Source organism: Xyrauchen texanus, chromosome 47 (genome assembly GCF_025860055.1).
Source record: "Xyrauchen texanus isolate HMW12.3.18 chromosome 47, RBS_HiC_50CHRs, whole genome shotgun sequence".
Classification (NCBI taxonomy): Eukaryota; Metazoa; Chordata; class Actinopteri; order Cypriniformes; family Catostomidae; genus Xyrauchen; species Xyrauchen texanus.
In genome coordinates, this window is record NC_068322.1 from 3,216,972 (window position 1) to 3,233,228 (window position 16,257).

Sequence of the window (16,257 nt, forward strand, 5' to 3'; positions counted from 1 at the left end):
CCTTTGTCAATCGGCCTATGTAACTTATTGAAATATAATCTGGGACGTTTAAAATTCCAAATGAAGGACTTCGCTATGCTATCAAATTGTTTGAAATAATAGAGGGGGACATCAAAAGGAGAGATTGTAGCAGGTAGTTGAATTTTGGAACACAATAAATTTTAATAACATTAATCTTCCAAATTATAGATAAATGTAATGAAGCGCACCTGCACACATCGATCTAAACCCTTTTTATTAAAGGGCCAAAACTGACTAACTAAATCACACAAATTTGCAGGGAATAAAATACCCAAATACTTAATGCCCTTTTTGGGCCACTAGAAGGCTGTCACAGTCAAAGCTTCGGATTTAGACCAATTAACTCTGTATCCTGAGAACTTAGAAAAGGAATTAATAATTCTGTGTAGGCAAGGCATAGATCTAATTGGGTCGGAGACGAATAATAAAATATAATTTGCGTAAAGCAAACGCTTATGCGCCACACCTCCCGCCACCATCCCTGGAAAATCATTGTCCTTTCTTATCGTGGGTACTAATGGTTCCAGGGCAAGACAGAACAATAAAAGGGAAAGAGGGCAACCCTTTCGGCTGCCCCTATCCAGAGTAAAATAATCTGAAATTAATCCATTTGTCAATACCACCACTACCGGGTGTCTGGAAAGTAACTTAATCCAACCAATAAAAGGATTCCAGAACCCGTACATTTCCAAAATCTTAAAAAGATAATCCCATTCTATCATATCAAATGCCTTTTCGGTGTCAAGCGAAATGGCAGCGTCTGATCATTCGCCACTGACCACATGATACTGATGAAACCCCTAATGTTATCAGAAGAGCTGCGGCCCAGAATACACCCCACCTAATCTATATGTATAAGAGATGTCAAAACATTTGACAATATTTTAACGTCTAGCTGGATCAGGGAAATTGGAGAGTAACTCTTACACTCACTCGGATCTTTGTCCTTTTTAAGAATCAGACTGATCCGGGCTTGCATCATGGTTGGCGGAAGCTTTCCATTCTTTAAGGATTCCATAAAAACTTCTAGAAAAGGTGGAGTTCTGTAGCACAAGATCTAAAAAAAACTCAGTGGCAAAGCAGTCTGGCCCCAAAGCCTTGCCTGTAGACAAGGCCTTAATTACCTCAACAGGCTCCAACCAATGTAATCTCAGAATCAAGAGAATCTTTTACTTTAGGAAGTTCAAATGGTTCCACAAATTTTCTAATATCCTGATCAGTATAGACGAAGACTTGGAACAATAGATATCAAGATAGAACTCATTAAAGGCATTGCTAATATCAGTGGCCAAGGTAAATATTTCACCACTAGCAGATTTCACTGAGGGAATGGTAGAAAAAGACTCTCTCTGCTTTTTATATGTAGCCAAAAGCTTCCCTGCTTTGTCCGCCGAATACAAGTATGACTGACCTGCCCCGAATAGCCAAAACTCCACCTTCCGCAACAAAATTTCAATTGGATCAATTCTCTGAGGCCATCAGACGACATTTGGCGCTTCAGCTCTGCCTCTGCACTTTTAATATTGCCATCCAATTCCTCGAGTTCTTGTGCTTTGGATTTTTTGGTAAATGAGGCATACTGTTTGATCTGACCCCTAAGAACTGCCTTAAGTGACTCCCAAGCCACACTGTGGACCAGTTGGTCTCCATATAGATATTGATTTCAGCCTTTAGCATTTGTTGGAATCCAGGATTTTGCAAGAGGGATACATTAGCGCTAACTATATGATTTCCTTTTCCTCATATGTAACAAACATATGGGCAACAAACCAGGGCACGATCTAAGACTAAAATGTTTCCAATTGAGCAATCAACGGCAGATGAAATAAGGGACTTTTTTGGGAAATTTTTGAAGAAATTTTGTAGTCCTTACCAGATGGGTTCAAAAGTCTCCAAATATCTGTAAGACAAAGATTTTTTACACATCCTGTGAAGCATCAATGCTGCTCTAGGGGGCTTACACTAGGGCTGGGACGGTTACCGCATTACCGCAATACCGCGGTCACGTGACTCCAACCGCGGGTCTGAGCTTTTCACCGTCGTCACCGCAAAAAAACAAAAACAAAAAAAACATTGGCCTGCACATGTGTGCACGTTGTGTCTAATGACATGGATTCGTTGTGTCTAATGACATGGATTCATTGATTCTAATGATATGGATTATGTCTAATGATATTAGCCTACATGGATTCAAGGTTTTCTAAACAAAACTTATCAAAATATGGAGCAAATCCGACCTTTCGCGAGTTGGGGAGCGCAATGTTCCATGACACATAATAACATTCCATTTGTATTAGAGATGCGCGGATGGGTTATTATTATTTAATCCGCAACCGCATCACAAAACTCATCTGTCCGCACCAACGTTTTTTGATAAATTTTCAAAACCGCATCCGCGGCGCTGACTGTTTTAAGGTCTGAGCGATGCAAGGCGTTGCTGCCGCGAGGCTAGAAAGCTCTTGGCTGTTCTAGAAAGGAGACTGATCCAATGCAGCAAAGATATTTTAAAGGCTAAAGTCCCTAGTAGGCTATAGCCTATTGGCTATGTTGTATCCCCAGAATATCAGCAGTGAAGTCCGTTTCCGATTGGCGCACAGGGATAAAAATAAATAGATAAATAGTAACGCACATCGGCAAACCTGACTACTAGGCTACTGTAGCCTAAAATTTTATCATTTTGTTTTGAATTTTGTTTAAAATGCATTTTAAGATTTCTATGTATTTCTCATGTCTGTGAGGCAGTAGGCCTAGCCGCCGAGTTTCGGTTCATTTATGAGAGAGCTCACGCGCAAGAGATCGCATCGGCGCTTCCACGTCCTGCTGCTGATTATATGTCTGCTATATTTGCTTCTTATTTATTAATTCCAGGCAATTAGTTAATGAAACAGTGATTAAAATTAAGATACAATTTATACAAAATGAATTTTTAAGTTAAAGAAAGGCTTTCTACAAAACAAAACTTAATAAAGTGGTCAAAATCATGTCTGACCCATCTTCAATGCGAATGTATCTGAGAATAATCTTAAATAAGGAAATCTATACAGTGATTAGTTCATGCCAAATTACTGCTTGATGAAAATTTGACTATTTAAAATTGTGCTCGTTTTTTTTCTTCGGATGTAGGTGACAATATTTAAAGTCTGTCTATCAAAAGCGACTTCTGATGTGTGCGCCAAAGTCTGTCGGGGGGGGGGGGACTTCTCTGATCCAATGTAATGTATTTAATGCAGTTTACCGCTATACCGCGGTAATATCTTGCTTTTCAACCGCGGTTAGAAAAAATCCATACCGCCCCAGCCCTAGCTTACACACATTTGCATCACTATGATCAATGACTGAGTCCGTCAAAAGATTAAAGTCTCCTCCCAATATTATATTATGAGGTGTGCCAGCGGCTTGCAACATCCCTTCAAGATCTATAAAAAAAAGCCCTGATCACCAATGTTTGGCTAATATATTTTAGCCAAAATAAGACTTTGTCCCTGAATTTCAGTTAAAACAATAATGACTCTTCCTCATTTATCTTTACTCTGTTTGAGACATTTGAATTGTAGATATTTACTTATCAGTGTAATGACTCCCCTGCTCTTACTTGAGCCAGCACTAAATTTCCACCTCATAGCGGCCTACTCAGGGGTGTCAGCTTGAGCACATAGGTGTCTTTTAATGTCTCCAGAGACAGACAAAACACATTAACTAATATCTATTAGAATGAGAAATAGAGGCATGTTATTTTAGATTACCAACATCACGTGAACAATTATAGTCAATTAAAAATCGATTGAAATCACATCTCGCGTGGTTGACGGGATAGTAAATGGCAGGCCTAAATTAGCAGTGTGACGAGGAGGAGGGGGGCGTGACCGGGCTGTGAGTGCGTGCGCCTGGTGTTGAGTGGCCAAATCGGCTGCGAGGGATCTCTGATGGCGCGTCTTCCTCCTGTCCCGTGTTTCGTTACCAGTGTGGCAGACAAGCCTCTTGCTCATTGGGAAAGAAGAAAGCGGGAACTGGACAAACACTTAACAAGACTATAATAATAACTTAAAACACTGCACTGCAGCATAATAACATGATGACACACACACAGCTCCATGTGCGTCTCGCTCTCTCTCTCTCCCACTAATTGGGCCACTCAACACCAGGCATGCACACTCACAGCCCGGCCACACCGTCCTCCTTGTCACAAGCAGTTTATTTGGCCCCTTTTGCTTCAAGAAAAGTTTGAGGCTGACTCCAGAATCGCATACGGTCATACTACTCTAACTATTTCTGACTTTAAATGGCAATTCTGAACTCAGCCCAAGTGTGTTCACTCAGGCAGCTCTGAAGTTCATGTATGAAGAATATGAAGTTCTTGAGATGCACTCTAATGGTGGAAAGTTGTTCTTACATTTTCAACAAAGGCAGTTACGCCTGTAAATCTACCTCAGAAACGTACTTTATGAGATTTTTGCAACACCAGTGCACCACATAGTTTGACAGGTTAGGACACACATTGAAAATAGGAAAAAACAATCAAGTCTCAATATTATGAAAATGTAGGGTTCCTAAATGTGGTCTAAATCAGTGGTTTTCAAACTTTTCAAATGCCAAGGACAATCAATATCATGATACCCTTGCATGGGGCCCCATTCCTCAAATATAAAGTCAGGTTTATATTTTCATGTATAAAGACCCAATTTTATTGTGTGAGAAAATAACATGAAATTCATCCAAAGATAACATGCTAGTGCAATTAAACAATTAGCCATAAATAGTTTTTTGTATTAAGTTTATACTGTATATTTTTTCTTATTTCATCTTTTAATGTTTGTAACGTGAAGAGAAACATTTTTAAATAAATTGTAAATGTATTTGTATAGACCTTTTGTTCACAATTAATAGTTTTGTTCCAAAGGAGCTTTATAAAGAATATGGCCTTACAACCCCACAAACCCCATTGATCAAGCTAAAGGTTCAAGACATATTATTCATCACAAACCTACAGATTATTTATACATTTCTTAGTTACAAATTATATATTAAATAACCATGATAAATCTCATGATTTCCAACAATTTTTCCACTGACCCTTAGCACCCCCTTGCGAACCCCTTGGTATCCCCAGGTCCAAGATTGCTCTGTGGAAAAAAGCTACATCAAAACATCTCAACCAGTGACCCACAATAGCATTATCTGTTTTAGTGATAATATAATTCTCAGTAATCGTGTCATTTAGATGCAACATAAATATGATGCATTCCAGATGCTGAATTAAACTGCAAACCGAGGTCTCAGTTTTTTGTTTTTTTAAGCGAGTGATTATTTGCACTAGGTGTAAATAGCACCTGCCACACAGCAAGGCTATTTGCACTCCAATAGTCTGGTGGAAACGAAGAAATACAGCACCCGTACTGTCACTGCTGTGGGGTGTAATGATGAGCTGTTTTTGTGTGGTTCATGTTCGAGTCTGCCTTTGGTCCCAGTTTTTCCAATCCTGTTTCCGGTGTCCACTCTTAGTATTTCCTTTAATACTACTTACTGTATAATAATACATGAAAAATCAATATAAAGTTGGACTTTCTTGCAGCGATTTGGTCTCGGTAATTTGAAAGGTTTGATCCAGGCAAGGAAAATTACTTTTGGGTGGGCATCAATATAAATGGATTCCTTAACAACAGAGATGCAGCGGATTCACACTTTCAGAAATCAGAATTGATGCATTTTTTAACTACTTTATAAATATATATTTGAAGTCAAATAATGACCTCTAATATTCTGGGTGGGCCCAGGCCCACACCAGCCAACCCTTGGCTACTCACTGGATCCAGGTAAAATTAAACATGGTTTTACTATAGCAGAATTGTAGTAACCATGCTTTTTGGCCATAGTTGTAATGCAATTAACCATAACGTTACTAATTTTTGTAGGATAGGGTTAGTACTAAAACTGTATGTTAGTATTGTATTTAATTAGGGATCAGTTAAGCATCCCTATTAGCATCAATTAGCATCTAACGCTATTTGCACTTAGTGCAAATATGGTTTTTGTTGCTATTTACACTTAACTTTCATATTGCAACTTTATTTATTTTGTATTATTTGTGAAAGGAAGGCTGAAGGACGGTTCGAAATGAAAAAAGGAAAAGAAAAGATAAAAGAAAACCTGCCTAAACTGGTTGGCTGATTTTCCCTGATCACACAGCCTGATTGGTTGATTTGGCCACTGTCAGACCAGCTTAAACCAGACCAGCTTAAACCAGCTTTTTTTTTTTTTTTTTCCCCAGCAGGGAGAGCCAACATACACTGATTGAAAAAGAGAAAGAAAACAGTTTATCATAGAAAAGTAAAAAAAAATTAAGCAACTTAAATTTCAGCAAATAATTAAACATTTTGAAAACACACTTGAACACACTCTCTGCTCATGACATGACTGTAAACGGGTCACAAGAACGCCTCTTCTCTATAAAAGCACAAGACACACTTCATTTTTAAAAGCTGAGAGGTACTTGTCCCAGTAAATAATTGTTAGACGACTCTAAAGATGTCTCACCAGAAATGGATTTCGGTCTGATATGCTCCTCTCCATTGATCTGCCCAGATCTTCTCCTCAGCGCGATGCGTCTGAACTCCTCCACATCATACGCATTTTTGACGTTTCTCTTAACCTTCTCACACATTTCAGAAAGTCAATATTTAGGCTACTCTTCCAAACACGTATCTAATAATATATAAATATATATATATATTTTGCAATCGTCAGTTAAACTGTTGATTGAACTGTTGTTGCGCCCCCTTGTTACGTTTGCCGCAAAAGCGCGCAGCAGACGACAGTTTACGCAATCATAATATAACTCCGCCCCTTTGAAAGAAACGGTTAAAGGGTTCAATCAGAGAGTGTGTAGCAGAGATGGGCCACTTCTGTTAAATTGAATGGGAAAATTTGGAACGCTCAACCAAGAAGCTCTGAGCGCCCAACGGTCAACGGATGTACAAATAAATTCCCGCCTTACAGGTAAAAGAGCCAATCACCTTTTAGATACATTCATCACCTGCATATCAAGTCTAGAACGCGCATGCGCATTAGCTATACCGAGAAATTTCATTTTCTTTAGTGTAATATGTGGTAAAGTATCACAATTTATGATTCCAGAATTGGCAGATTTTATTGCTGATTTGAAATAAGTTATTTGATCATAATGTTGACCAACCGTTTTTCAAATTTCGGTCTTTACCCATTCAAGTCAATAGGAGCTGCACTGGCATGATTGGAAATAGCCTCCCGAGAGCATTTAAAAGATGGCCGACAGTGGACTGACTTGTTGGAAAGAATTTGATTTTATACAAGTTGATCTCAGTCGCATTTGTGGCATAATGTTGATTGCCACAAAAAAATATTTTTTTATTTAAAAATAATTTGAATAAAAAAATAAAAAATAAAATGTGGGTTGCAGCACGGTACTTTCAATGGAAGTGAATGGGGCCAATCAGTCAACATTAAAATACTCACTTTTTCAAAAGTATAGCCACAAAATGTTAACCGTATACGTGTTATAGCTATATAACCGTATCATATCCATTTTTAAAACATTTTTTGCCATGACAACCTAACTTTAAACCCTAAAACGATGATTTAAACAACTTTAAAGCTCTTATAATTACAGCTCATGATATTGAAGTCCTCGGCATTGAAAAGTTTTAAATGAATAAGCGTTTTTGTAAAATTATAAGCTTCAGATTTCTGCCTTTAAACCCTCAAAAATTGGCCCCATTCACTTCCATTATAAGTGCCTCATTGTACCTTGATTTATTTATTTCTAAATACATTTTTGTGGTCTATTGCGCTTAACTTGTATTGAACCTGGAATATTCCTTTAAATAAACCTTGTACAAACAATGGTGCTTATCTGCCTGTAGAATCAAGTCTGCAAGAGAGCGCTAAACTCTCAAAAGTCATGACACCGACTGGTTTCATTTTGGTTTTATTAAATTAATTTATTTATATGCTCATTAAACTCCGTAATAGAGAATTAGCCTACATTATGCTTTATTGCTGTTCACAAAGAAGACTCCACCTGTATTTCAATGGTTCAGTGATAAATTCAGTTTTCAATTTTGTCATTTTTATATTATGAATTAAGCTAACAGAGTGCGGTGCCATACACAAATGGTCAAGAATGCAAAATTGACATTAAAACAAAAGCAATACACCCCAGGGTAGGTATACTTTGGATGAATTCACTGTTGAATGGATGGATCTGTACACTAGAGCACGACTGGTCCATTCCCAAAGGATTGTCCACACTTTTACTATCAGTCCAGTGTGTTTGGAACAGCAGGTTAAGACATTAGAGTTTAGGGAAGTTGAGATTAACATTCAACCAACTACCGACAGCACTTGAATGCTCTGGTCTGAGTTTGTGTTTGTGCTTGCAGCTGAGATAACTGCTGGGATCAATGGTAGAGTATAGCAAGAGTGATATTCATGCATGCAACATTCCTGTCAGGTGAAAGACGTGTATATTCATCAGCAACACATTTACAGAGAGGTAGTTTATGGTATTCAATGGATATAATCTGCAGGGTTTTGACAGAAAGGCTTAGAATAGGATAAATAATCAAGATTACTTCATCTTGGATGGTCTTTTCATTTACATGTGCAGTCTTCAATCGTTTCCCAACTCTGTTTAACTGGTGTTTAAAGGCTTTGGTACATTTAGCCCACAGGTTTTTAAGAAATGGGCTGGGTTTAATCCAAGTTAAGCTCTATCAACAGAACCGAAATGGCATTTATAGTAATGCACTTACAATGGAAGTCTATGGGGCAAGACGTTCCAGAGGGTTTCAAGTCTTTGTTATTGAGCTGTAAAGTTGTCTAAATCATCTTTCAGTGGTGGAACTACTTTTCAAGGAGGATGAACATGCAACTAATATAATTCCCTTTCTATAATCAAACAGTCCCTTTTAAATATGGCACACTTGGTAAGTGGTTTTACCACACAAGTCTTAAGTTAACATGTAAAATCTAGTCTAGTGGCAATACTTTCGAAACGGTGTGTTTTTAACATTTATCCTGGTGCAATGTTTGCCCCATAGACTTCCATTCTAAGTGTTGGCTATAGCTGTAAATGCATTTTTATTTATTTTTTACAAACTGATGAAGGAATTATCAATTATTTGGTTGTAATTGACAGCATGTCACAAATATTGTTGCAAGGGCTTGACTTGCATTAAAACAAGAACGTTCCTTTAACATTGTATTTAATAAAAGTGCATTCTCTACAAATTCATTAATCTATTTAATTATTACTAGTATCAGTATTTGTAAGTTTTTATCTTTGCTAAAAACATCCCCATGCTCTACTATTAATTTCACCAAACATTTTCTATAACACCGCATCAATGATTGTAAGATATCACATTCAGCTGACAAAACTGTGAAACATCAACTCTTTCAGTAGTGTGTAAAGAAGTGTCAAAGGCAAAAAGCTGCTGGACAATGACACAAATCAAACACCTATGAAGTAATCATGATGTCAGAGTGTCATGTGATCACACGTGCATACTGGGCCTCTTTGGCTTGTGTCCTTCTCCCCACATCATGGCGTGTGTACAGCTCACAGTGCTCTGTGAGTATCGCTTTCGCCTCAGTGTCAGGGCGGCGCTGCGGTTGGTACGGTAAGGCAGTGTGAGACACTCCTGATGTGTAAAATCCAAGCATTGCCTCTGATATGGAGTCGGGGAGGAAGGAACCTCATTACAATCCACCTGCACCAAATTATGTTGAGAGAGAGAGAGAGAGAGAGAAAGGAGAGAGAGAAAGAGAGAGAGAGAGAGAGAGAGAGAGAGAGAGAGATGATTTAATATACTTAACATGAACCGTTTCACACTTGGTTTTCACAAACTAAATGAGATGCAAATACATAAAAAAAAATAAAAATGTAGTCCCCTTTTCCCAAATGCCCAAATCCCAATGCGCTCTAAGTCCTCGTGGTGGCATAGTGACTCACCTCAATCCGGGTGGCAGAGGACGAATCTCAGTTGCCTCCACGTCTGAGACCGTCAATCCACACATCTTATCACGTGGCTCGTTACCATAGCGCGTTACCGTGGAGACATAGCGCGTGTGGAGGCTTCACGCAATTCTCCGCGGCATCCACGCACAACTCGCCACGTGCCCCACCGAGAGCGAGAACCACATTATAGGGACCATGAGGAGGTTACCCCATGTGACTCCAACCACCCTACCAACCGGGCCAATTTGGTTGCTTAGGAGACCTGGCTGGAGTCACTCAGCACGCCCTGGATTCGAACTTGCAACTCCAGGAGTGGTAGTCAGCGTCTTTACTCGCTGAGCTATACACGGGAACCAGGAAGAGGCACTGTTAAAAATGATTTCCCATTTTTTTTTAATTCATAATGAACCGGTTTACAGACAACATGAAACAGCGTGAACCATGTACATGTTTTCTATCATGGTATAAATATTGGGGGGCTTGTTTTTGATTATTGGGTGGGGGCTACCTCCTCCCATCCCCCTGGAATCCACGCCCTTGAATAATATACACGCCTGGAAATTTACACAATTTGTGTATATATATATATATATATATATATATATATATATATATATATATATATATATATATATATATATATAAATACTTTCTATAGTGTTTTATGAGGAAATCAATTTTAAGGAAAACTTTCTAGATGTTTATTATGGGCTGCTAGTTACAAACCCCATGGGCAGTGTTTTGCTTTCAGAATAAAGTTCACTTAATTTTGTCATATTTCTCTGAAAACTAGACTTAACTAGTAAATGTACATGTTGGTTTAAGGATATATTGATATTTGTACTGGACAATAATACAAAAATAATAATAAACACTACAGTGTTTGGACACACTTACTTTATGTTTAAATGGAAAGATTATGCTTTTTGTTAAAAAGGTTGTATTTATTTACTTTTTGCATGAGGATTGGATGAGTTGGAGTGGATAGTGAAGGAAATGGGGACTTTTATTTTTTTAAATATTGTGTTCCTTGGGAATCAAACCTCTTTGACATTGCTGTTGCTTCAAGAGCTTGTCATTTAGCAAATGCTTTAAACCAAAGCAACATTTAAATAATGATAATTCAGGGTGGGATGAGGACAGGATTTAATCCATTTGGGATTTGATTGGATTGTGAAAAGTTTTCATGTTATTGGAAGATAATTTTATATGTTTTTGATGCATTGGCTTTCTTCAAAATACTATGCACTGTTGAAATGTGCAATATACACTAAATGGGGTCAATTATATTTCATGTTGTCTTTAATCCAGGTACACAAAATGTTACTTCGCTTAACCTTTGGATGGTTTTAACAATGAAGTCCTTACTTTGACCATGCTGGGTCAAACTGATCCATTTTTTTTAAACTTTAATTTCAAAAGCTTATAATAAAGGCTTTGTTTGCTCTATCTCTTTGAACTTAGATCATTCTACTAGCTGGCAGCAAACACTGAAACATTTGATGCATATTGTAACAAAATAATCTAATAACTTTACATTTTTTTTCTACATTTTTCAAACAGGTATTTACTTGTTTATTATATCTCATTTGAACATGCAAAAATTTGAATGAAATCTGAATTAACAGCAAAAATGTTTTGAACAAATTAACATGTGTGTCTGTTGTCAATGAGTGTGTGTGTGTGTGTGTGTGTGGATGTAGTTATATATGTATGTATGTATGTCTTTGTGTGTGTGCAATTATGAATATGAGTGTACATGTACATAACATACAAGCTTTCTTGTAAGTTTTTATATGAACCGCGTCAAATTGACCCAAAGGTACAAATTAGGCACTTTTTTATAGCTTTGTTTATAACTACATGTCATTAAAAAAATAACATTGCCAGGTTCAGTTTTACATTAAACTTAAGTTGATGTAAATCAGTGTTAAATGTTTAAATGGGTCAAATTGACCTGTGAGTCCATCTAAGGGTTAAAATGCTTGATATTGAAATTAGCACAATAACAAATATAATAGCTAATAATGAAAGAGCTATAAATAAAAGGATTACCTGTGGGCTAAAGGGGCCCGGCGTATTTACTTTTTTGTAGAGTTGTGGCAATGTTGCAGGAGGCTGCTGACTATCTAGAAGAGACCGAGAAGTTAGTCCTCTCAACGCTAGGGGGCAGTACTTACCTTTGGTTGCGTCCCAATTCAGATATTTAGGATATACAATGCACAAAGTATGTACTGCATACAGCTTTCACTTACCTCACTTCAGGGCCACAGCCGAGTTCGAAATGGCACACTATCATGCTACACTACTAGTTCTGCAATAGATAGATATGGTAGAAATAGTATGGGTAGTATGCCACTCTGAACTCAGCACAATAACAACACAGTATGCATTGTGTCACAAAAGCTGAACAAAATGATATTGTCCTAGAAAATCTAGTTAAAACTGGTAGCTGTGTTTTGGAATATGGTCCATGCTAACTTAAATGGTTGATGAGCCATTAAACTTGTAGGGTGAACTTCTGATGCCCTCACACTGGTTGAATGGTGTAACAATAGAACCTATTACCCACCCTAAAGTTTAAGATCTCATCCTAGTCCTGGCCCTAGTAGTAGCTGTGGAACACTACCAGCTGGTGGGGGCCTGGCTGAGCTTCTTGATAACGGGCCCTTCTGCTAAAACCACATCATACATGCTTAAGGTGGTGAAGCTGGTCTTTGTAATGTGGCAGCTGGTTTGTTGCTGGTCCAAGATGGTCTACAAGCTCTGCAAGGTCCCCACCAGTCAGTTTTCCAGCTTGTCAAACACATAAACCAGCTTGGACGAGCTAGAAAAATGTTTAGTGCAGACTTTGCTGAGCATGTAGACCATCTTGGACCAGCAACAAACCAGCTGCCACATTCCAAAGACAAGCTGCACCACCTTAAGCTTGTATGATGTGTTTTTTGCAGAAGGGCCCTTTACCAAGATGCTCTAAATGCTCAGCCAGGCCCCCACCAGCTGGTAGTGTTCCACAGCTACTACTAGGGCCAGGGCTAGCACGAGATCTTAAACTTTAGGTTGGGCAATAAGTTCCTTTGTTACACCATTCAACCAGTGTGGGGGCATCAGAAGTTTACCCCCCAGCCCCTCCTTAGATAGGACATGGTTTCTGGGGGCAATGTCCCCCTAGCTCCCTCCACTCCCTTAGACCCTGTCATGGTTTATGGTGGTCAGTGTCCCCTTAGTCCACCTTTATGTCACCATGGTTTCTGGGGGAAATGCTCCCTAGTCCCTGGCTTCTGGGGGTAATGTCCCCCTAGCTCCCTCCATACCCTTAGACCCGGTCATGGTTTCTGGTGGTCAATGTCCCATTAGTTCCCCTTTACTTCACCATGGTTTATGGGGGCAATGCCATCCCTAGTCCCCCCTAAGACTTTGCAATGGTTTCTGGGGCAATGTCCCCTTAGTCCCCCTTAAGACCTGGCCATGGTTTCTGGGGGCAATGTTCCCCTATCTCCCTCCATCCCCTTAGACCCAGTCATGGTTTTTGGTGGTCAGTGTCCCCTTAGTCCCCCTTTATGTCACCATGGTTTCTGGGGGCAATGCCCCCTAGTTCCCCTTAAGACCTGGCCATGGTTTCTGGGGGCAGTGTCCCCCTATCTCCCTCCATCCCCTTAGACCCAGTCATGGTTTTTGGTGGTCAATGTCCCCTTAGTCCCCCTTTATGTCATCATGGTTTCTGGGGGCAATGACCCCTAATTCCTCTTAAGACCTGGCCATGGTTTCTGGGGGCAATGTCCCCCTAGCTCCCTCCACCCCCTTAGACCCGGTCATGGTTTCTGGTGGTCAATGTCCCCTTAGTCCCCCTTTTCTTCGCCATGGTTTCTGGGCGCAATGCCCCCCTAGTCCCCCCTAAGACCTGGCCATGGTTTCTGCGGGCAATGTCCCCCTATCTCCCTCAATCCCCTTAGACCCAGTCATGGTTTCTGGTGGTCAATGTCCCCTCAGTCCCCATTTATGTCACCATGGTTTCTGGGGCCAATGTCCCCCTAGCTCCCTCCACCCCCTTAGACCCGGTCATGGTTTCTGGTGGTCAATGTCCCCTTAGTCCCCCTTTACTTCACCATGGTTTCTGGGGGCAATGCCCCTCCTAGTCCCCCATAAGACCTGGCCATGATTTCTGGGGGCAATGTCCCCCTAGCTCCCTCCACCCCCTTAGACCCGGTCATGGTTTCTGGTGGTCATTGTCCCCTTAGTCCCCCTTTTCTTCGCCATGGTTTCTGGGGGCAATGCCCCCCCCATGTCCCCCCTATGACCTGGCCATGGTTTCTGGGGGCAATGTCCCCCAAGCTCCCTCATCCCCTTAGACCAGGTTATGGTTTCTAATTGTCAATGTCCCCTTAATCCCCCTTTATGTCGCCATGGTTTCTAGGGGCAATGACCCCCACCCAGCCCTCCCTAAGACCTAGCCATGGTTTATGGGGGGGCAATATCCCTCCTTGGCCCCCCTTAGACCCGGACATGGCTACTACCGTAAAATGCTATATATTTGGATGTTTTAGCAGATTGTTTTATAATGTTGTTAAGAACCTTGAATGTAATTAGCAGTGCAAATTAAAGTAGATATACAAAGAAATATTCCACAAATCCTTTCATGGACCTGAAACTTTGCGACCTCCTGAAGTAATGAGGACATAGAACCAATAAATGCATTTCATTTATACCTGTTATTTACAGCATATTTGAAGAATATTCAATGCGTTACTGTTCATTTAACAACAGACATATACAGTGGTTTCCTGTACCCCATGTACTGTATACGCATGCAGCAGACATGGACATTCAGTGATAACAGAATAACAAAATTGTGTTGCATTTACACAAAGTGTCTGGTTTTTTTTTAACAGTAACAGTAGAAAACACATTCATCTAGTGCAGATGCATCAAAGCATGACGCATCAACTTCACAGTGAGAATGAGGAAAAAATCAAAGAGGAAGTGATGCGGAAAGGAAGCGGGAAGCATTTGACAGGTTCTTTGAAACTGGACGTCAGTTGCCTCAGGGTGCCACAGAGAGGAGGTTACACAAGGTTTCCTGTCCTGTGTTAAAAAACATATGTAATCTGTTACTAAGCATCCCTAAACCCTCAGATATCAGATCAAATTAATCAAAAACCTTTCCGTACAAACCAGAACAAATGGAAGTCAACCTTTTATCGGTTCCAGATTCAACTTCAAATAAAAACGTGAGCAATTCTCAAAGCAAAATGAAAAAACTGCATATGTGCACATTTGAAAACCTTGCATCTTAGACGACTGTGGTACAAATTAAGCAAGAAAATTGAAAAATGGATGCTTTGCATAGCTTTCTATAGAGAGCCACCTACTGTATAGTTTGACTGTTGGAGCTATAAACCACAAACAGACAGCTAAACTAAATACAGAGGCCTGTGTGAGCATTAATGGATTTTATTGAGAAAAATGTATTTGAAATTTTACAACAGTTACTGTCCACTAATTTGACTGGACAAGCAGTGGTTCAAGGGTGCTGACAACTCTCATAATAGCACTGGAACATTTCACTTCTTGAATCACTTTGTTTGTCTGTTTGTCACACAGAGTTCCAGTTTTCTTGTTTGCAACATTGTAACTGGGCTATTTCCATTGCTGAAGCAAAAGTAAATAAAATAGCTGGCCCTATTGTGTATAAAATGTCAGTCGATTTTAACGCATTGTTAGTAGGACTGTCGAATAAAAACAATGCCACTCTCGTTGGTATGCTGAAATACAGTACAACTTCTGCTCATGTGACATTGCTTTAATGTATTTAATAGAAATCAGCTTAAAATGGCATGCAGGGAAATGATGGTATGTCTGTGGTTAAGGGGTCCACACCTGTCAAATGATTCGGGCTTCAAGCATGTTTGTGTTGGGTTTTGTAGAAATGTGATATGGCACTAGAAGGCCCGTCAGTGCCTTTGGTGCAGAAGAATCGATGTGTAATGGGAGGACACAGACGTCTCTCTCAAAATACAGATATATTTGGAAAGAAAAAACATTTAACAGAGGAACTAAAGATGCCAAAGATGTACGGGGTCCATGCATATCCCTCATTAAGTGCTGTGTTTTGACATTTCTTGCCCAATTTGTCAGCATTTAGCTGCAAGTTCTGAAATATGGTAATTTGCCAAAATATGAACAAGAAACAAAAATAATAAAACAGGTAGAGTGTATAAAAATGCCAATGCAAAGGGTAGCAT

At 39.5% G+C, this 16,257-nt stretch overlaps 1 protein-coding gene across 1 annotated transcript in view; it reads right to left on the reverse strand.

Annotated features, from left to right (window-relative positions):
• Positions 1-8,040: 8,040 nt before the first annotated feature.
• Positions 8,041-16,257, reverse strand: part of LOC127639291 (protein bicaudal D homolog 1-like) — a 43,669-nt gene continuing 35,452 nt past the window's right edge. Inside the window, exons 8-9 of the mRNA XM_052121227.1 lie at positions 12,071-12,144; positions 8,041-9,767 (exon numbers count right to left, since the gene is read on the reverse strand). Of these exons, the coding sequence (XP_051977187.1) occupies positions 12,097-12,144 (48 nt within the window). The 3' untranslated portion in view covers positions 8,041-9,767; positions 12,071-12,096. The remainder of the gene's footprint in view (positions 9,768-12,070; positions 12,145-16,257) is intronic.